Genomic DNA, 22,417 nt, shown 5'->3' on the forward strand with positions numbered 1-22,417 from the left:
TATGCAGAGAGAGAGAGAGAGAGAGAGAGGATTTTATTCTCTCACGAAAACGCTTGAAATCAACGTCCAATCATTCAATCACTGGAATTTGCACTTCAATGACGAAGTGAATGGTTTTGTGAGAAAAGCACGCGCACATGCGTACTGAATTCAAAACAGGACGGAAATTAAATTCACACTCTCGTCTTTCGACTCTGCGCTGCCGGTAACGACTTCGCTGAGGGCTGAGCAATGAAAAAAAAAACACTCAACGATTCCGGTTCGTAATTTACAACCTTGTTTACGAGCTCAGGCGGGTGATCGCTCCTTTCACGGCGTGTGCGTGTTTGCGCCACTCCAAGGCGATGCCTTGTGGCAGTGATGGCCAATTAGGCTTGCGGCGAATTTTACCTTGGTTTTCACGACCACCGACGGAGTGAGCCCTTGCCCGCATCTACTTGCACTAACTGCTGGTATCTTTGTTCCTTTTGCAGCTGATCTTGTCTCACGAAGAGCTCATCAAGAATGCCCCTGAAGAACTGCAGACACTTTATGCATAATGTAGGCAAGAAAGAGATTCGTGAAAACAATAAACAGGATGAAACGAAATTGAAAATTCTGTTTTCCTGTGGATACCTTATATGATCAGCACACAGTCTGTGAACCGAGTGTCGTTCACGAGAGCACACTATTAAAATATCTGGCCAGTTCAAGCAACACGTATAAGCTTAAATGCTCTGCAAGAAGACAGCAAGATAAAGTGACTCCCCTCACGTAAAGTAAAACGAAAAACGCAAGATACTGAGACAGGCTTCCTACGGCTCCTTTAGCCACTGAAAGCCAGTCGGGACAACGGCATTGCGAACACACATGGAACAATTGTCGTAAGTCCATCAGGGGCCCGGCACCTCACTGAGACACCAGGCAAATAGAAAGCCTGCTTGGAGTTCCAAAGTGGCGTGAGCCACACTAGACAACAGCCGTTATCTCTCATAATCAACATCTGACATATGTCGATGGGACGAAAGACTCTTCAAAAAACGTGCCTTTGCCACCAATGCCTTCTTTTTTATTTCCTGCATCCTAGTGAAGTGTTTGGTTAGTAATCTTTTGGAATACGTAAAGAAGTGAATTTCAAGGCTTGTCGCGTTTTTAATGTTCCAGCTACGGTGACGCGGTCACCAAGTTAGTTAAGCATGACGTGTATTTAGCTTAGCGACTGCGCTTGTCTTAAAATAGCATCTTACTATAATAGAAAGCTTCATGGAAACCCGTTTTGCCGGGACGAGACAGTGTAAGTAGTTGAAAGTTGGACATCGACAATAAGTTTAGAAATAAAAACGCTGCCTCTCCCGTAATCCAGAGTAGATGTAATCGTGAAATGGCTACCGGCGAAGCAGATTGGTAGGAGGTGATACTAGCCACAATCTTAAAATAGGTGTAGTGCATGTTCGCAACGGCTCACCCCACCACACCTCGCCATACTGTGCACTGGTCCATATGGACGCAATAGTTTTCTGTCACTGACAGAACATCGTTGCAAGTCTCGTCTCGGTCAAACAGCAACCCGCGGTGCGCCGGACGCGCCGCGAAACTCGCAGACCACTGGCAATGAAAGGAGCAGAGGCAACTCTGTCCCAACCCAAAAAGATAACAATCAAGTACATAGCACCCTGTATCTGCCTTCTGAACTACGCTATTGGAAATAAGAAATAAAATTTCAGCGTACTAGAAGTTACAGCTTGACTGATGTTGTGAACAAACGTTAGGAAGAACTCGGAACCAATATTTTTTGTAACTTGTTTGGGCAGTAACTGGCCTATGTAATGTGGTCTTGACTGGTTGCCCTGATAATGTCGTTTTGTTCTCGCAACTTGCACGGATGTTCTCGTTTGAGTGCCCGGGTAACGGCTCTCGCTTTTGGCTCAAGGTCACGTAGAGGTCGCCCACAACGGGAGCTAAAAGCATTTCATGCGCAAAAGACGTTTAGGCTACCGCACGGGGGTCGGTCTTGTTCGCTCTGTTATTGTTGGCGTGCAACTTTCAACTGTTAATAACATCTGACTATTTTAACATCCTAGATTAACGTATTACGCTATGAAGTTGTCAAAATATTAGCTTTTAACATTTATTTGACAATATCGGCGCCGAAGTGTCATTTGTTTCACTAATTTTATACGATTATGCGACGACCGAATCAATAAGTTTAGCGTTGAGGACATTTGCGAAGAAAACTGGAGAATGAATTCTCGTAATTAACAACGGCGCGCAGTGCCGGCATTACCATTATCTTGAAAAGGAACCACAAACATTGAAATAGCTACATACAGACTGAATCTAGCAAGCTGCGATAATCAGAAAGACGACAGGACGAACTGCTATGCTCATCTTTCTGCCACTGACAAGCACGCACGCGCAGCCATTCCTAGAAGGGCTCCTGGTGAAAAGAAGAAGCGAGAAAATGAAAAAAAAAGGAAGCAACGCCCGATAGTATATGTTTGCAATTTTTGACAAATCGGCCTCACCATAGCTAAATGGAGAACAAACGCCAGACTGATTTTTCGTGAGGAGGAAGATGTGGCGGGCACGTATGAATATTTAATTAAGGTAATCCACTCTGTAACGGGGCTCAAAAGAAGCGGAAAGACCGAAAAACATGCGCGGGCCCGAGATGAAAATGCGGGATAAAAGCTCGAAGCTTCGAATATATAAACGACCGCCGCATGCCTACACGGGTACACCAGATAAGTTTTACGCGGCAATAAACCGTGCCATTCCGCTTTCAGCGTTACTCTGAAGTAATAAAGGCAAGTGCAGGGCGCTGAGCCTTCAAAGCCAGAAAACGTGGACGTACAAGAGCTAGACGTTGATATATATATATATATATATATATATATATATATATATATATATATATATATATATATATATATATATATATATATATATGCACGTGAAATTTGGTCTAAGCGTCGCATTCGATTTATTTTAACATATTATCAGTGGAGTAGCCAAGTATATTTTATTACTGTGGAACAATAGCGCTAAACCACGACACAGACAGAGCAGGCGAGAGAAACTACAGCGCTTGTTCGTCTCACCTCCTCCGTCCATGTCTTAATTGTGCGCTATTGTTCTACAGTTATGTACCAACAAGAGCAAACTGCTCTCGTCAACTGTATTCCATTAATCGGGGCTTTCTTTTATTGGAATAAGGTGTGCCGACGCATTGTCGATTCTCGGTAGCAGAGAACCGAGCGACAAGGTTCGAGCTTTGTTTCACAGCGAGTAACGGGAGGCTTCAAAACGTACAAGTTACAAATGTTCCCATAGGGAACTTGTTGATGTCTTGTTTCATTTCAAAAGTGATTTCATTCTGCGGCTCCTATCAGAGCAGACTGTTGGCGTGGTTCACGCAAAACGTCGCAAAACATCAGTACTTACAGCATACTGGCTACCGTCTGCGCAACGGAGCGAATTGCGAAAGAAGTAGGCCCCTCCTTAAAGGCTATTTACTACGGAGAAGCGAGCCTTGATGTGAAAGCCCCTTGACGAACGTCAAAAGCATGCACGCTTGCATTGACATCATTTGAGACGTGTTTCAAGCGTCATACGCTGGCAGCCATCAGCAGAACAACATGAGGTTGCTGCCTAATTCGTAAAAAATCGTATGTTACGTCTCTGTTGCTTTTCGTTTAGGTGCGAATATTTTCCCTACAGAAAATATTCTCCTTCTCTACAAGCACCGTAGCGAAGGAGAAAAAGACACATCAAAGCATCCTTATTTGTCTCTACTTTTTTGAATGAATGATACATATTTAAGATATCAGAAATCTTGGGAAAATGTACTTTACAATGTACTTATTGTTACCGCTCTTTCTTTACTACTTGTATTCGTATCAAACAATCCAAATTAGTCCAGTTCAAGTTGTCATTGTTCCAACTTCTTTTCCTACATTAAAAAAATATTTGAAGCTCCTTACGCCTTCTACCTAATATGTCCCTATTAGACCTCTATTTAAACACGTACGCGAGCATGCACTAAAGAGCGCTACGGTGCACGGTTCCTAGGAGCGTTCTTGTAATCACCTACCTAATCGTTACATTTGAATGCTTACAGCACATTCTACGGCTGATAATTTTCCATCATCCATGGCGCAAGTTTACACGCTGCACTGATTGCTTTCTTAGTAAATGACGTAATTATTTTAGCTCTTGGTAAAGTAGCAGAAGGAGGCACCAGAGTTTGATGTAGCACATGTTTCCACGAATATATGCATTTATTCCAAGTTACTTGACTGCTTTTCCTGTTTGTTGTCGTCGTTGTTATTGTTGTCAAGGGCTGGACAAAGATACCTTGAAATTGCATCCTGATGCAGATAAATGATACTGAGGTGACAAATGTTACGCAAGTAAACTTCTTTCCCTACTCCTGCCTAGTTTGTCCTGGCAGTATATCTGGCCTCGATAGGATGAGTCAGTAGCAGTCATAACTAGAAAAGAAAACTAGAACGAAATAATTTACCTACGAGGAATTGAACTTGGAACCGCAGCGTGGTGAGCGATTATATTTTTTCAGCACCATGCCACTACTTTCTTTTAATAATAATATTTGGGGTTTTACGTGCCAAAACCACTTTCTGATTATGAGGCACGCCGTAGTGGAGGACTCCGGAAATTTTGACCACCTGGGGTTCTTTAACGTGCGCCTAAATCTAAGCACACGGGTGTTTTCGCATTTCGCCCCCATCGAAATGCGGCCGCCGTGGCCGGGATTCGATCCCGCGACCTCGTGCTCAGCAGCCCAACACCATAGCCACTGAGCAACCACGGCGGGTCTACTTTCTTTTGTTTTTGCTCTTTTATTTTTACAGCGAAGCTGTTAGCCTCTCGCTAGTGGGCATTTTTCGTGTCCATGTCCATGGGCAAAAACGTGGACCGATCCCGGAAGTAGTCCATCCCGGAATGGCGAGTCAATCTTTTTTTCTTACGTGGTATTTATTACATCACCTATATGTGAAAAAAAGTACTTTACGCGAAAACCGTGCAAGCACTGACTAACACATATTGTATCCATGGTCTAGAAGGAACGTATAAATCACGCTGTGCACACCATGCATCACTCAAAAACTACAAGTAGTTTCGAATTTTAAGAAGTGGTGACGACAGGCAACTTATCAAGAACTGGTACCAGTCCGGTTGAAGCTCTGTTAAGTCACACATGACCTTCAAGTGACCACTCTTTGAGCGTACTGAAATTTCAACGAAACAATGGGTTCAGCATTTTGGTCCGACCTCTGTGTCTTCCATAAGCTACGTAGTTCAATTAGGAAACAAACAACAAATGGCCCTGTTTTACTTAAAGTATTTAGTGCTAGTTTTGATGAAGATTGCCTGACACGATCGTTTACGAAAAGTCATATTATCTGAATCCCTAAAAGTAGCGATGAAGAAAAATTAGGATCGGTAAAATGCTATAGACCAATTACACTGACGAATGTAGACTGCAACATTTATGCAAACGTCTCATCTGATCGACTTTAGTATGCAATGTCATTACTTATTGGACTTCACCAGATGTGCGGATTAAAATACTGTTCCATACAAACCAACTTACATCTACTCCTAACAGGGCCGCTGCCTTGCGCGCGTTTGAAAATCCGACGTTAGGTTTGGCCTGGGCCGCGATACCGGCGCGGCCTGGGATGACCGCGGGAGGCGAAACCGGACGTCGGCTTTTCGAACGCGCACAAGACGCGGCCCTGCTCTTCCGTATTTCTCATCCCACTGTGACCCCTTCCCATTGCTTCAGGTCGATTTAGCAAAAGCATTTGACCAAGCTAACCACGCCTTCCTTTTCAAATTTTTAGAAAACGTTAATGTTCGCTCCGTTCTTTACAGAGATGTTCGCATGTGCTACACTAAGTGTTCTACCAGTATCATTGTTAATGGTAATCTGTCCGATCGGGTGCCTATTCTTCCCTCCGCAACGCAAGGGTTGTCTGTTATCGTCATTTCTATTCGCCCTTTATTTACAGCCATTGTGTATAAGCATTCTAAAGTGCAGTGACATTAATTGTTTTAACATTTTTGAGCAACGAACTCAAAGCATTGACTTACGCAGATGAGCTTGCCTTTTTCTGCCCAGACAAACCGAACAATGGCAAAGTTCTATCATTGACTGAAAAATTTGTCATGGCTTCTAGTGTCCAGATAAACTGGTCAAAAATTTCAGGTCTTTGGTTTGGTTTATCGGGGTGTGCACCGACTCACTATGCTGGTAATAATGGACAACCGTACCACCTAAATACCTTGGTGTTCCTTTTGATGCATATAAGCTTACCGCACATTTCTGGCGAAAACGCGTACTGGCACTTCAACGCTATGTCGATACTTTTACGCCGCACCACTTTCCTATATTTGGTAGGGCGGCTTTGTAACTTTATCCTGGCTACAAAAATAATCTATCTACCATAGATATTTCATTATGCCACGACTTACATTCAACGTTTTCATAGAATATTTATTTTTTCTTGGCCTTCTACCTATGAGCCTATGAGGCGACATGATGTTTTTAGACTCGTATGGACTGGTGGACCTATTTGGGCGACAGATTATTTGTCGCTTCCTTTTTTTTTTCGAGATATTTCACACCCACTACTACTGTGATCCATAGAAGTTAACTTATTCAATGATTTACCCAACCTGCTAGTTTCATCATAGTATTCTCAATGAACTTGCTTGCGGGGTTTTACGAATGAAGTATACTTCGCTGTGCACTTCCTCTTGGTTCGGTTTTCGACTGAATATCTCTACACATAGTCCACAAAACAACTCTATAAAAATTTGATATCAATCATTTTCCTACCTCCCCTTTACCGTTCTATATTCTCCGGTCTCGGAGGGCACGACGCCCTTCAGCGACTTCGTAAACGTGCTTTGATGCCCATGTAGAAAAACAAATTTCTTTAAATTGCACAGTGAAACGCTACCTGTGAAAACTTGGTTGCACAAAAAAGACATTATTGTATATACTGTGAATTGTCACCTTTCCGATGTACCAGAAACTAAAGAGAATTGATTCTTGAGTTGTGAAGATGAAATATTATTTTGGGATGTGCGTCAAGGGACTCGTACGAAAGTTTTCATTTTGAATCAGCATGCCATCAGATATTTGATTGCTTCCGCGGAGAAGTGCATCCCGCCTACAGTTGGGGAAGGGCAGCTGAGGAAGGGGCGTGTAATACGAGCGACTAAGGAGGCGACGTACAGCAAAAAATTAACCCTCACTTTAGTGCACGCCAAAGAGAGGGAAGGCGAAAGCCTGCGCGCTCAAGAGACATTCATTGAATTGCTGTATATTCTCGCTCGAACGCGTTGTTACTTCTCCTTCCTTCTTTTCTCCCACATCCGCAACTCAGCCGAAGGCAGCAAACGATCGTGCGACGCGCGCAAGCGGCGTCGCTTGCCCATGCCGTGCTCTTGCGCAATATGTTCCCAACAGAGCATGACACTTCATGCCCGTTTTGCAGACGATCAGAAGGCGCTCTCGCACACATCCTTGCAGAGTGCACTGAGCTAAAGAACCCCCCACCATCCCTACCTCCCACCCTCCCCAGCCCCTCATCCCCCCGAGCGATGAGAGACCTTGTTGTCCAGAGACCTTGCTGGCGCTGGCGGCTAGGGGGGGCACTCCGTCTGGTGCCCCCGCGCACCAACTTTTACTAAGGGCTCAATAAAAGTTGATTCTCTATCTCTCCCACAGAAGGTCGTGGGCTTGAGTGCTTTAATTGACGCTACCTTAATTAAATGTGCCGTAATTAACTTCGCCTTAGCACCAAAGGTCGTGGGTTCGACTTCCACATAATCTCCCGGGCTCGACTCCCACTGAAGGTCGTGGGTTCAAGTGAAGTGACTAGCACAAGAGTAGACACGGGGCACAAATGGGCGACAAGGACAAGCGCACCTTTTCTGCCCCGTGTCTATTCTTGCGCTAGTCACTTCAGCGATGGAATACCAACTAGCCCGGTCTCACACTCTGAGTTCAAGTGCCTGAATTAACTCTATCTTAATTAACTTTGCCTTTCTTTTTCGGCGTGACGAACGGCACCGGAGCTAACTGTCGAGGAAGACGACAACGAACGCGCGCGCGATCAGTGGCACGAGCGCGTGTCTGCGCGAGGCGAGCTCACGTGAAAACGCACGCCGCGTTTTCCAGACCATCAGGGGTATGAGCAACTTAAGGCTCTCACCTTAAAAAACACAGAAGGGTTTCTCATTCGCAAGAAACGGAAAGTGTGTGAGGAGCTAGTGCTGGTCGCGAGCGAGTAACTTCGGCTTCTTCGAATAAGAAGACCTTCGAGTTTGCAGCTACAAATAAAACCAGACACACGGCTTACAACAGTCAGAATTGGTCCAAGGAAGATACCCCCCTCAGCAGAAGAGGTTGAAGATTGGAAGCGAATGCGTGCTAGAACAGAACATATTCGCTCTGTTGCCAGAACTGGAGCAGCCATGGGCAGCGGCGCAAACAACAGTGAGCAGCACAATGGCAATGACGCATCGTGAGATGAGCTGTTGAAATATGTGCCATACTTTAGCATTCACCATCCCCTGACTGCTGTCATGGTAACGACAAACGATGGAATGGCAGTTGAATAAATGTGTGTGTGAATTCAACAGTGTATATGCGTGAATGATATTGCATTAACTTAGACAATCATCGTCAAGTGGGTTGTCCCGGAATTTTCAAAGCGAAGCTTTCTTTGCCTCTTCCTTCGACTTCTCCGCTGCTGCGGCTGCTGCTGTCCGGCACGCCGCTTACGCCGGGCACGTCAGGACGTACTTGAGACGCACGCCATTAACAGTTGCCGCGTGGGGACGTGGTCGAGACGTGGCCATGTCACAAAAACATAAAAGGCATGCGCTGTCGGTGTTCTGTTTCATGCGATTTGTTAATGAGCTGTCATTCTCAAAATTCCGAGGAATAACCTCTTAAAGAATCTAATACCCCTGTCACACTGGACGTTTTATTAAACGAGAAGAGAGGGGCTTAACCGAGGGTCCCAATTTTTATTAGTCATATCATGAGAAGCCAACAAACACTGACACCAAGGACAACATAGGGGAAATTACTTGTGTTTTAATAAATGAAATAAAGAAACGATAAATTAATGGAAATTAAAGTGGATGAAAAAACAACTTGCCGCAGGTGGGAACCGAACCCACAACCTTCGCACAACCATGCGAAGGTTGTGGGTTCGGTTCCCACCTGCGGCAAGTTGTTTTTTCATCCACTTTAATTTCCATTAATTTCCATAACGCTGACGATCCGAGCGGAGACCGGAAACCGCGATGTTGTGACGTCAACTCTAGTGTTTCGTTCCTTCGCAGCGTCCGCGACCATGCCTGACCGCGCTTGTTTCTGCGTGCGTGCCATCGTAATCTGCTTCGATCGACCCTGCATTCCTTTGTTGGCGCGTCTGCGTGTATGTATAGTGGTAGTCAACGTGCGTGGTAGTCAACGTGAGTGGTAATCAACGTGAGTGGTAGTCAACAGATGAAGGTCACTACACGTACTGCATGAACCGGGAAGCTTTCCACGCGTTTAACCCGTCTTTGTAGATTGCCGACAGCTTTGGACAGCGCACAAATGCCGACGATCGCATCCCCGCTTACGTTCCACGAGGAGGCATGCAGGAACACAACACTGCAGTTGTTTGACCGGAAACGAGCTCACTAGATCGGCGAAAGATCGGCGAGATCACTAGATCGCTTTGCAAAAAACATACTCACCAAAGGGCATTTCCAACACGAGGAGATCCCAAGACTGCTTTCGTTCGCGTCGAAAGCACTGCTCGCACCAGCATCGTTTGCTTCTTCGAGAGGCCGGCTCTTCGCAATCGGCTCGTACATGTAGGGAGTAACGCCGAACTCCTAAGAAAAACGCAGTCTCTCTAAATTTTCCATTACCGTCTCAGAAAAAATGGCTGTGGCTTAGCTAAGGTTAAGCCCAGGATGCGAAGCATACTAGCCTTTATTTTAGTTGTTGAACCACTCTTTAGCCTGGTGAACTGCTGTTGCTTGGCTATATTTGGTTCGGCTAGACGAAGAAACAACTCATGCAGGCGAGCGCATGAGCTGAGACCCTGCTATTTAGCTACGCGGCCGCAAGCGAGCGCACGAGTTGAGCCTCCGCTTTTGCAGCTGTTATGACGTCATGTGGTAGCTACGCGGCCGCGCGCGGCGCAGCAAGGAAAAGCGTGGTTGTGCGGCTAGTATGCTTCGCATAATAGAAGCAACTTAATAACAAACATAGCAAACTTAAAAGAGAATAGACCCACATATGAGACGCGCAGCAATGAACAATGGCTCATACCCTCAATGGTATAGCTACGTGGCCGTGCGCGGCGCAGCAAGGAAGAACGTGGTTGTGCGGCTAGTATGCTTCGCATAAAACAGCACCAATCTACCTGGCACCGCGCTTCATGTGTAGCGGCAGCGGTCGGTTACTAGAGTTGAAGTCACGAGGCGCCCGACCAATCACAGGCGGAAATGAGACGCGCGAGCTGGGCGTGTCCACTGCTGCACTTTTAGAGGAAATAAAATATATTTGCGCTTTCTTTCGCTCAATTTCGATACGATATTCGAATTCGGAGGGTTGAAAACCATTATGTACAGATGTTCACTCATATTTTCTGGCAAACCTTTCAGCTTCCCATAAATAAATAAATAAATAAATAAATAAATAAATAAATAAATAAATAAATAAATAAATAAATAAATAAATAAATAAATAAATAAATAAGAGTCCAGCACTATGCACCGCTATTCCAAGGCACTGGAGAAAGTTACCTGCAGGCAATTTTCGCATTATAGAGAAAGGCATTACAAAAAACTATTAACTGAAGCAACGAAGCATTCCATGCCGAAATTTCTGTTTCTGTTCCATGCCGAAATTTCTGCATAAAACTTGTGCAGAGGAAGAAATTTCTAACAAAAGACACGCTACATTCTGCAATTACAACATGCCTCCTAAAGCAAATAATCAAGAAAGTTAATTAGCGATGCATTGTATGTAATAACACATTAGTAATTATTGCGCAAATTACATTTTCTGTCACTACTGCATAGTTTGGTAAACGAAAAATGATAATTTTCTTTCGAATTCGTTACTTTAATAATCTGAGAACGTCATTGAAGAAACACGCGATATGCAAAGTGGTATAAACTTGCCCGTTGTCGTTCTTTAACTTAAAATGATTGCTCATATACTCCTTTAACGAATGATTTTCGCATTTAGTTTTGGTACACCCCACTTCTCCCTTTAGATATATGCGATAACACAGCACAGCATCCTATTTTTGTCAATAGAATCCTATTTTGTCAATATCTTTGCCACTTTATAGTCAATTCAGCTGGAAATGGCTGAGTTTCTAGACGGCACGGGGTTGTGCATTGTTCATATTTCCTGCCATATGTCTGGTTATGTGTGCGGTTTTACGTGTCAGAACCACGATCTGATTATGAGGCGCACGCCGTAGTGGGGAGCTCCGGAAATTTGGAACACCTCGGGCTCTTTAAGGTGCATTTAAACCTAAGTACACGGGTGTTTTCGCATTTCGCCCTAATCGAAATGCGGCTGCCGCGGCCGGAATTCGATCCCGCGACCTCCTACTTAGCAACCCAACACCATAGCCACTAAGCAACCACGGCGAGTAATAATATGTTGTGACATTCAATTGTCGTCCCTTAGAATAAGCTTAAATTACCCTAATTTGCTAGCCTTCAGAGACTATAGGCGTCTTCGTAGATTTATCAAAGGTATATCTTGTATGTTAAGATACAGGATACCTCAACTGATGTATCCGAAATACAGATACTGCTATCCTTCAAGACGAATGTATTAGGATACAGATACGACGTACCCAAATAGTAACTTAAGACAGTACCTAAGACACTTGTATGCTCGAAACTGCCAAACCCCATTGTTGTTTTTCGTTGTACAAAAGAACATAGAGAAAAAAGATGCATAGAAAAGCACGGAGATTAAACAGAGGTATTTTCGATTGGCTACACTGAAAGGGGGAAAAGAGTGGGGGAATAAAAATGGAAAGAGAGCAGAACGCGAAAGACAGAGAGAATGTGAGACAAACACAACAAACCGCGTACGTTATAGAGCCGCAGCGGGTGGCGTTCTTAAAGGCTATCGTGAAGCACTTTAAGACGCAGGAACCTTAGCAGCGCGAATAAAGCCTTCTGCGTGGACTTTCTTTCGGAGCACTAACCCAGAACTTCTACTGCAATTGGTCATGCACTCTGCACGTCACTTGCCTCTCTTGTACTTTTGGTGAACAAAAGTAAACAAATTAAAAACTAGGCCACATAGAGGCGGTTATTCCATCACTTGGTGGGGTATAAGCCGTAAAAATGGACGCAGACTGAAATCGGTGAGAAGGAAACTTGGCATAGGACAAATCAAGATGTATGCAGTGAAACATAAGCAGGGTAATATCATCAGCAGTCTTGAAGGTATTATTAGCTGTCTTAGACCAGCGTCAGCGTGGCCAGGATCGCGTTATTGCTTATGCGAGCCGCCTCCTCGCACCATCGGAGCGCAACTATTCCATTACGGAACAAGAATGCCTTGCTGTAGTCTAGGCGGTTGCGAAGTTCCATCCTTACCTTTACGGTCGCCCTTTTTCCGTAGTCACTGACCATCATGCACTCTGCTGGCTCTCATCGCTAAAAGATCATACAAGCAGGCTTGGTCGATGGGCTTTGAGGCTACAAGAATTTTCATATTCCGTGTTCTACAAGTCTGGCCGCCTGCACCAAGACGCTGACAGCTTCTCGCGTTACCCTGTTGACGACCCTGACTCCTCCAATATTACCAGTGCTGCTTGTGTATTCTCTCTGTCGCAGCTACTTCATTTCGCCGACGAGCAACGTCGTGACGCCTACATCAGAGCACTCATCTACCATTTTGAACACTCTCCGGCCGACGCCACTCTACGCCTCTTCGTCCTCCGCGACGGTACTCTGTACCATCGTAACCTTCATCCGGACGGCTCTGAGTTCCCACTTGCCATACCTAAACACCTCCGCTCAAGCGTTCTAGAAGAGCTTCAGGACGCACCGACGGCAGGACACCTTGGCGTATCTCGAACCTATGACCGTGTACGTCGCCGTTTTTTCTGGCCGGGCCTTGCCCATTCCGTACGACGTTACGTCGCCGCTTGTTAAGTTTGCCAACGACGCAAGAAGCCTTCCCAGCCCCCCGCTGGTTACCTGCAGCCGCTCGACATCTCTGCCGAGCCCTTCCATCGCGTCGGCTTAGACCTTCTCGGCCCATTTCCGCAATCTACATCAGGAAACAAGTGGGTTGCAGTCGTGGCGGACTACGCAACCCGTTACGCCGTAACCCGCGCTCTTCCGACCAGTTGCGCAACTGATGTTGCGGACTTCCTCCTACATGATATAATATTGGTGCATGGTGCTCCGCGTCAATTCAGACCGTGGCCGTACGTTCATAACCAAAGTCATTGACGACAACCTGCGTGTCTGCTCAATACAGCACAAATTTACCACCTCCTATCACCCTCAAGCGAACGGCCTCACTGAGCGTTTGAACCACACCCTTACAGACATGCTATCCAAATACGTTTCATACAACCACCGTGACTGGGACCAGGCTCTAGCTTACATTATATTTGCGCATGAATGACTCTTCCCGTCTCGAAGCTGCTGGCTTTTCGCCTTTTTACGTCTTGTATGGCCGTGAACCGACGCTACCACTGGACACTGTGCTTCCGTTCACCACAGCTTCAACTAGCGCTTATGCCCGTGATGCTATAGCCCATGCTGACCATGCTTGCCAACTTGCGCGCACTCGTCTACAAGTCTCTCAAGGCAAACAAAAGCAACGCTACGACCTCCGTAACCGTGATGTCCATTTTGTGCCCGGCACCCTCGTGTTGCCTTGGTCACCATCGCGTAAAGTTTGCCTTTGTGAAAAACTGCTTTCCTGTTAAACAGGGCCATATCGCGTGCTTCGCCAAGTAACCGATGTCACCTACGAAATCGCTCTAGACACGCCCACTACGTCCTCCGCTGTGACAATCAGTGACATTGTCCACGTCGCCCGACTCAAGCCCTACAACTCTCCACGCGCCTTGGATATTTAACAGCACCGTGACGGCGCTTTTGCCGCCGGGGGGTAGTATTACGATACCATCGAACGATGCTCGAGGGACGAGCCAGCGCGAGAACGACGACGAAGTGGGTCTGTGCCCTTGGCGCGGGCGAGTTTCGGCCTGGCGGCCTGGCTCCAATGTAAATAGCCTGTATATAGTCTCTTTCAACTGTGTTTTTCCACACGTAACAATATAGTTAAAGCAGCGGAAAAATTCTATACTGAGCTGCATAGCACCCGGATGAGTAAGGATACCTCAATTAGAAACAGTAATGAGCAGGATAGAAAAACTGGGACCTGTTTCAACCTCCCCTTCGCTTCCTTTAGTGCACCAGAGGGTTATATCATCTGCTTAAAGCGTGTGACTGACCCCACCAATGGCAGAGAGCTTTTTTGAGAGACCCCTCATCGCTATGCTGAAGAGAAGTGAAGATACCACTGCCCCTTGCAGCGTGCACTCAGGGCCAAGCTCGAATGCCTCTTTCCTGAGATCACCAGTCTTGAGTGTCGCCTGCCTCCCCATGAGAAAGGGGCTTATATAGCTATGAAAGGCAGCACCAAGATTGAGCTCCGATATGGCATTCAGAATGTGAACATGAGACATATTGTCAAAAGTCTTCTCCAGATCTAAACCCAGGATAGCCCTAACATATCTGGTTGCGTTGTCAATGACTTGGCATTTTATGAGCTTCATCGCATCCCCTGTGGACAAAGCGAGACGAAATCCAGTTATGTTGTATGGGAATAAATTGTTCTTCTCAACTTGTTCCGAAATACGGTTGTGAACGACGTGCCCCGCTACATTACCCACGCAGGACGTGAGAGAGATGGGCCGAAGATTTGCAAGGCCCGGAGTCTTTCCCGGCTTCGGAATGAGGGCAACTGATGGCGATTTCCAGGTTTCCTGCACCCAGGCCCGATTAATCTCTTCATTGAGGTGCTCAATGGAGTCACCGTCCAGATTCTTTAGAGCTCTATTAGAGATTCCGTGTGGACCAGGAGCAGCCTTGCCATTTAGACTTGCAGTACCACCTTAACTTCGCTAGTGCTGAATGGCTCGTCGAGCTTTTATTTGGCTCACGCTTGCATGCAGGCTAGTCGATTGGACTGGCGTTCTCGACCTGAAGATATCTCCTTGTCAGCTGATCTGCAATATCATCTTCGGTTTCCGATTGCCTCGCCTCGTGGAGAACCTTCTCAAGCGCTTGCCTTTGAATAGACTTGGAGTTCATGTCATCTAAGAGGTGTTTTGAGCAGTTTCCATTTACGCCCTACTCTCATTTGACCATCCACCGAGCTGAAAACTTCATCCCACTGCTGTTTGGCTAGATCCTGACAGTGCTCTCTTATTGTTCCATTCAGTTCTGCAATCTTTTTAGGGACTTTGCGATTGAATCTGTACCCCTGCCACCTGTCGAGGAGCGCCTTCTTGGCCTCCGGAAGATGCGCCAGACGACTGTCCATCCAGTCGACTTCGAGATAGGTGGAGCGATGAAATTAGGAAATTTTCGGGCGCTAGTTGGAATCGGTTGGCGCAGGTCAGGGGTAATTGGAGATCGCAAAGAGAGGCCTTCGTCCTGCAGTGGACATAAAACAGGGTGCTGCTGCTCCTGATGATGGTGACGGCTGGGAGGTGATGATGATGATATGAGCAGCTCCTATGAAAGAGGCCCATGCATTCGGACTTGTAACGTTAGCATTGCTGGTGGACCTAATATATGAACACGCTGATAGACTAAGATTTGTTATTCAAGTCAAAGTTTGCTTCATTGCATGTTTTCCCTCTCTGTCCCGTCAACTGTCCCTTCAGGTTCTCAACGTTCAGCTGTCCCTTACAAGTTTATAACACAGATTTCATTAACGTGGCTCTTGCTGTCTTTAAAACCAAAGGCCTCGAGTAAGGTGAATACTTCCGTATCCTTCAATAGACACATGCTGCAACATTCTACCAGTACATGCCTCATGGCTTATGCACCATTCCTACACGCCACGCACGAATCGCCTTCATATAAAAATTTCACACTATAGCTCCGCATTCTCTGGCACCCTGGTCTGGCTTCGATCAGCAGAGCAGCACCTTGTATTATCACAAAACATTTTCTTTTATTTCTATCCCTTGTTGACCAATACAGTTCAAAAGTTGGCTTCTTCTTTAACGCGCACTTATATTATACTGCTTGTCAAAATGCAATATAATCATGTAAAAAGTTAACGCAGCCTCCTTTCACGTATAACACGGACGCACATAAAACAGGGACAGAAACAGATCAAATCCGTACAGGTACATAAAAAAATAAATAATGCTAATCGAAGAGGTTTTCCGTAAGCATATATGAAATGTAATAGAAGATCTTAACGCTGCGCAATAAAAGAACACCAGTCCACACTCGCACAGACACAAATATCATATCATTCAACCAAAAGTTTATCAATTATTAGTTTAGGCATAGTTTTCAATGAAAGCAGCAAGCACGAATCAAAATAAGTTAATTGGACGACTACGCGCGATAATATCCCGTACAGAAGTCAAAGCACATATCTGTTTAGCACTGCATGGCCATAAACCAAGAGCATTTAGTGCACTACTTACTACTTGCCTTATCCTTTTTCCATCCCACCCAAAAGACGACAGGCAGCACGTTGTGCAAGATGTGGAATTTGTGCGGTATTAAAGGACATTTCCTCATGAATCTTTTCCAACAAAATGCGTCAGTGCGCTTTGTGCGAGTGCAGTATTCGACCCTCAAATGCCGCTGCTGTGCCGCCTTCGCTGTTTTTTTTGTTTGTTTTTTGTTTGTCGTTAGAGCTGCGCCCGAGATCGTGCCGGGATAGCCACGCGGTACGATGACCGCGGAACGATGACCGCAGAACGATGCCCTCTCTTCATCCCACTACCTAATCGAGCATGGAACCAACGCCACGTCACCGAGTTTCCTCAGTATTTGGTTCGGCCAGAAGCGCTGCATGTCACTGACGCCTAAAGAAGCCCGGCCAATGGCCATCGTATTCAAAAGCACTCAGGGGCCGAATCTTATAACGATTCGCAAGGGGAACGGTTCACTTGGACTCATCTGATTGGTCAAAATTTTGCTTGCGTCGGAGGCCGTCAGAGACAGCGGGGCGGCACCGCAAATTATGATCACGTCGCGCATCTGTCAATCATTTCCAAAGCGAACCCATCTTTGGGTAAGAGCGGAACTGGAGAAGGGATAGTACGCTTTGGGTTCCGTTGCTGTGGCTTGGCTGTTGGCTTGCGACCCTGGCCGCGCGCGCCGGTCGCGCGACCACAGGCACACGCGGGTGTCGCGCGCGCGCTTTGGTCGCTTCGAAGGCTGTTATTTGTCTTTGTCGTCTGCTTGGCGTTGCTCTTTCGTTGTAGACCACGGCTCTAAGTGCGATACGCGTTCTAACAAATGACGGATAACGATTTGCACCGCCCCTGCCGGCTTTTTAAGTAGACCTTTTGCAGGCTACGTTATCAACTGGAGGAGACTCGGGTACAAGAGTACCGGTGGTGATTTCACGCAGAGGAAGGAATTGCGCGCTGCGGTTCGTCGCCACCGGTCTGCAGCTCCCAGAGGTCGGCCGGAAGCGAAGCATTCATCGGAATGACCTAGATCTAGACCACGCTTTTCAATTTTACTTCGCGCAGCCAATGCAGGGCCCATGTATCATAACGCTCGATTTCAAGTTCCATTGCTTCTATCACGCGACGCGCCGTGGGACACATCACAGGGATAACGGCAGCGCGGCGGCGAGCGAGTCATTTCCGAGCCGATGACGAAGCGCGGAAAAAGAAGGAAAATTGATATAGTGGGCTAGTAAAGGTGGCCCTAAGCCACCTTTACTAGGAAGTGCTGGCAGTGCATTCCTGTTGCGTGCATCGTGCAAGCTGCTGGTAGCAGACGACATAGCGCTGCGCTTTGCCAACTCATTTGCACCTGCGATACCACCTGTCGGCTGAGAATTAAAAAAAAATGACATTAATAAAGTACTTCTGCACTGCTTAAACGCCCGGCACCACACGTTTACACTTTAGAACTTGCTGTATAACATTTATATATTATATTTGATTAGCAAGGAGAAACCTTCTGCAGTTCCTCGATTAGCTCGTCATATGATGAGGTATACTAAAGAGGTAACACCCTCTCGTCTATTCATCACGTCCTCCCCTTCATCCACCTTCGGCATGGGAGTGCCACATTTAGTGACGTAAGCGGCGAAGTGAACGGTTCGTTTTCCGAACCGTTATGAGATTCCGCCCCATGAATGGACACGAAAAGCTGCAGGGATTTCAGGCAGCTGAAGAAAAGGGCGAACGCACATTGTTCGGAACTGTAAGATCTCTGCTGCTAGTGCAAGGAGATGTATACGGTCGAGACAGTGCTGCCTATAGCGAATAAGCAGATTTATTGATCTGTTTAACAAGTCGCAGGGCCTCTATAGCATTTTAGGATCATCCTCGGTGATTACTTGTGAGGTTTAGGTTGTTGGGTAGGGTCCGTCGTTCTCAACCACTCATGCGTAACAACTGCCCAGCACTTTATTTTTTTAGATCACTAATTATAGTTACCAGGAACCATGCTTTCTCTCTTTGTCTTTTTTGGCGGAACAGTGGCGGCACAGGAGAGACGAACTTGGAGAGAAGCATTTAGGCTCAAGAAAAATGAACTACAGACTAAAAAAACGAAAATACACACTAATAATAGAAAATACAGACTAAAATCGTGACGGACTAATCTTAGTTGGTTCCGCTTAGTCTGTGAGTCTTTGCTTTTCATTGTGAAAGTCCGATATATTTTCTGTACGCGGACGACTGCTGTTTCGACATGCCTGTATCATGTACCTGTATGTACCTGAATTTATGTTATTGACGTAAAAAAAGAAAGAACAGCAATTGATCTCTAAGTTTTACCGTGCTTAATATTGCCGTTTTTCTATTCAATATTTTTTGTTATTAATTTATGTGGTTGTGTTACCGCAGCTTCAAAGGGTGGCGAGGCCCAGTCAGGCACGTTCAGGGCCTTTTGTCGCGTCCCCCAAGGTATTTGTGTAAGGAACGTCTTGAATAAATGAATAAAGAAAGAAAGAAGAAAGAAAGAAGGCTTCATAGCCGCTTAAGTCCATTTAAAATCAAGATAACACAAAGATTTCTTTGTTTTGCCGCTTCTGTACTGTTTCCATGAAATAAAATGTTGCTACTGGTTGTATTAGAATCAAGGCGCTCTCAAAAAGTCTTGAAATGTGTAAAGGGGATGACGGTAGGATAAGAAATTAAGATGATTCCTGACTGCGCGGCACTCGGGCGCTAGCGGTTTATGACAGTAAACAATATAATAACGAGACAACAGTTAAGGTGATGCCCAGTAATCTATCGCACATGCAGGTAACCTTTTCTCTTGAATTTATCCTTTAATCTCCTGCGGCGCGCAGCTAACCTATATTTTTCTCAGCTGTTACTGTGATTCATTACCGAAGCATCAACTAAGTTAGATAATTACACTGCAACCGCGCATGCCGCAACGCGCGTGCGCGAATTCTTTATTCGTGGTCTCTAATTACGAGCAGGCTATTTGATCAGCCCCAGCTACCCTTCCGCAGAGTCTAGGCCCGCATCGTGGTCCCAAGGACAAAAGTGAAATGAAATGAAGCGCGATTTTTCAGCTTCAGCTCGACGTGCCGGTCTGGAAGCGACAGCGCTTCGCCGCACAACACGCCCGCAGCGCCCCCATCACGCGACGTCAGGAAGCAACAAGCACGGCCAAAGCAGCGGCCGCTCTCGCGCAGGCACGCTGACTAATGGGGAGATTCGCGCAGCGCACGAGTGACTTAAGCGGAAGCGGCCGGCCCATTTGTTTTCATAACGTCCACGCACTTGAGCCGCTTCCGCAGCCACAGCACGCAGGCATCGGGCTTCCGTGCCAGTGAGCGCGTAAGCGCTTGTCCCGAAAGCTGGCGCAACCATTTTTTCAGTAGTTTAGAATTACGCGCCGCTGCTGCCCTTACAGGCCGGTTCTATGCTTCTAGTAATATGTACGCGAAGCTATGCTAGCACTGAGCGCCTGATCATTTCTCTATTTTCATTGTTCTCTTTTTAAACGCTTTCTACAAGGCTATAACGTGGACAACCGACACTTTACTCTGCTTGGTTATTTAATTGCACTTCGCGTGTGTTCTACTAATATGTACATGAAATTGTGTTGACACTGAGCTCCTGATCATTTCTCTGTTTTCATTGTTGGCTTTTTAAACGCTTGCCACAAGGATATGACAAGAATAACTGAGAATTTTACTCTGTTTTGTTATTTGATTACAGTTTGTGTGTGGAGCATATATATAACCCTAAATTCAACGATTACGACATAAGCAGAGGGCTAATATATGCGTAACACTGAATTTTAAATCATTTCGATCGCTTCCAGTGTAGCACTTATGCGAAAATTAATGTCGTTACAGCAGTACTATAGCGTTTTCTTTATCCGCACGTCTCCTAATGACCATCGAAAGCAGTGTGTCACGCGCCTGTAACACACAGGTCTAAACCTTGTTCTCACAATGTTCTGTTTTATTTATTATGTTCTTTTTATAATGTCAGAAAGTGTGAGAGAGCCGTAATGATCTATAGATACTGCGAGATAGCTTACTCTATATGTCACGTCCGTTGATTGTGCTGCTCCAAAAAATGAATCACCCGAGCAGCTAACCCAAGTTATCAAATAAGGGAGCAAAGACGGGAAAACAAACCCTAATGTCATGAGGCGAAACTTTCCCAAAACGTGAAAACTAAGAACGAAGCTACTGCTGATCGCCTCGGGTACTATTAATTAATGCTAGTCACCGCACTACCTGCACAATGTCCTAGGGTAAATTTCGTCTTACGCAATTTAGCTGGTTTTGTCATTGTAACTTCGAGGTTCCGGTGCTGCAAAAATATCCCCTGTGCAGGATCAATATGATCTTCCGTCTTGCACCAAAACAGACACATCATAGTTTAGTACTAAGGTGAAACAGCGCGAAAAAAACGAGGACACAAGGAAACAAATACCACAGACAAGCTTGACTGCCAAGTGGAAGTTTATTTGAAATTCACCGGACATTTAAACCTTCTTCAGCATAGGCATGAATTTCAAAGAAACTTCCAGCATAGGCGTGAATTTCAAATAAACTTCCAGTTGGCAGTCAGCGCTTGTCTGTGGTATTTGTTTCCTTGTGTCCTCGACTTTTTCGCGCTGTTTCATCTCAGTTCTAAGTATGAACCAACTAGCCCTCGTCAAGATCTTACCAATGCATAGTTTAGTACTCGTCCGAATAGAAGTTCCTGTATATTTAATGCGAACGAAAATCACGATGGTCGCTATGACAGGTCGTGACAATTTTTTCGGGCTTCCACATTGGGTGCGCGCATTCCTCCTAATATTTCACTTAGTTAACTTGGTCGTATTACCAAACAGAACCCACTGTGCATGGTTGGCTTCGCTGCTTTTACCAATTTTCTTTAACTCAGTGGGTTGAATTGGAAATGGTGGTGACTGTAACATTTCTGGGCACTATAATTATAGAGGTTCTCTTACGTAAATATTCTTCGGTAAACGCCATAACCACAATTACCGAGAGATCGTTAGCGCGCTAATCGCTATAACGAGTGGCATAAGTCTTAACTGCTGTTGATGGAGAAGCATTCTAAAAACATTCTGAGTAGGCAGGCAACATTCACTGAGATATGTTTTAGTACTAACAGGTACATGTGCAAGCTCCATGCGAACTTTGTGCCTGAATATATTTGTTGCTCACTCGGCGACGAGCCGTTCAACAACACTATTACAATTCTTTATTTACCTTAATTAGTACGTTGGGTGTTCACTTACGTATCGGTCCGTATTTCTTTCGGTGGTAACTCCGTTAGACAGGATACCAGTAAGCTATCGCAGCAGACGAAAGATCTGATTAAGAAACGCCAATGTATGAAAGCCTCTAACCCTACAGCTAGAATAGAACTGGCAGAATTTTCCAAGTTAATCAACAAGCGTAATACAGCTGACATAAGGAAGTATAATATGGATAGAATCGAACATGCTATCGGGAACGGAGGAAGCTTAAGAGCAGTGAAGAAAAAACTAGGAATTGGCAAAAATCAGATGTATGCGTTAAAAGACTAAGCCGGCAATATCATTACTAATATGGATGAGATAGTTCAAGTGGCTGAGGAGTTCTATAGAGATTTATACAGTACCAGTGGCACTCACG

The 22,417-nt window shown here is 45.5% G+C and overlaps 2 protein-coding genes across 1 annotated transcript in view; one reads left to right on the forward strand and one right to left on the reverse strand.

The window, feature by feature from the left end:
* LOC139059413 (uncharacterized) overlaps nucleotides 1–567 on the forward strand; it is a 93,345-nt gene extending 92,778 nt beyond the window's left edge. Inside the window, exon 3 of the mRNA XM_070537814.1 lies at nucleotides 474–567. Within this exon, the coding sequence (XP_070393915.1) occupies nucleotides 474–539 (66 nt within the window). The 3' untranslated portion in view covers nucleotides 540–567. The remainder of the gene's footprint in view (nucleotides 1–473) is intronic.
* The window catches only part of bru3 (bruno 3), a 1,518,741-nt gene that overhangs the window by 957,584 nt on the left and 538,740 nt on the right, over nucleotides 1–22,417 (reverse strand).

Source organism: Dermacentor albipictus, chromosome 4 (genome assembly GCF_038994185.2).
Source record: "Dermacentor albipictus isolate Rhodes 1998 colony chromosome 4, USDA_Dalb.pri_finalv2, whole genome shotgun sequence".
In the NCBI taxonomy this organism is placed as follows: Eukaryota; Metazoa; Arthropoda; class Arachnida; order Ixodida; family Ixodidae; genus Dermacentor; species Dermacentor albipictus.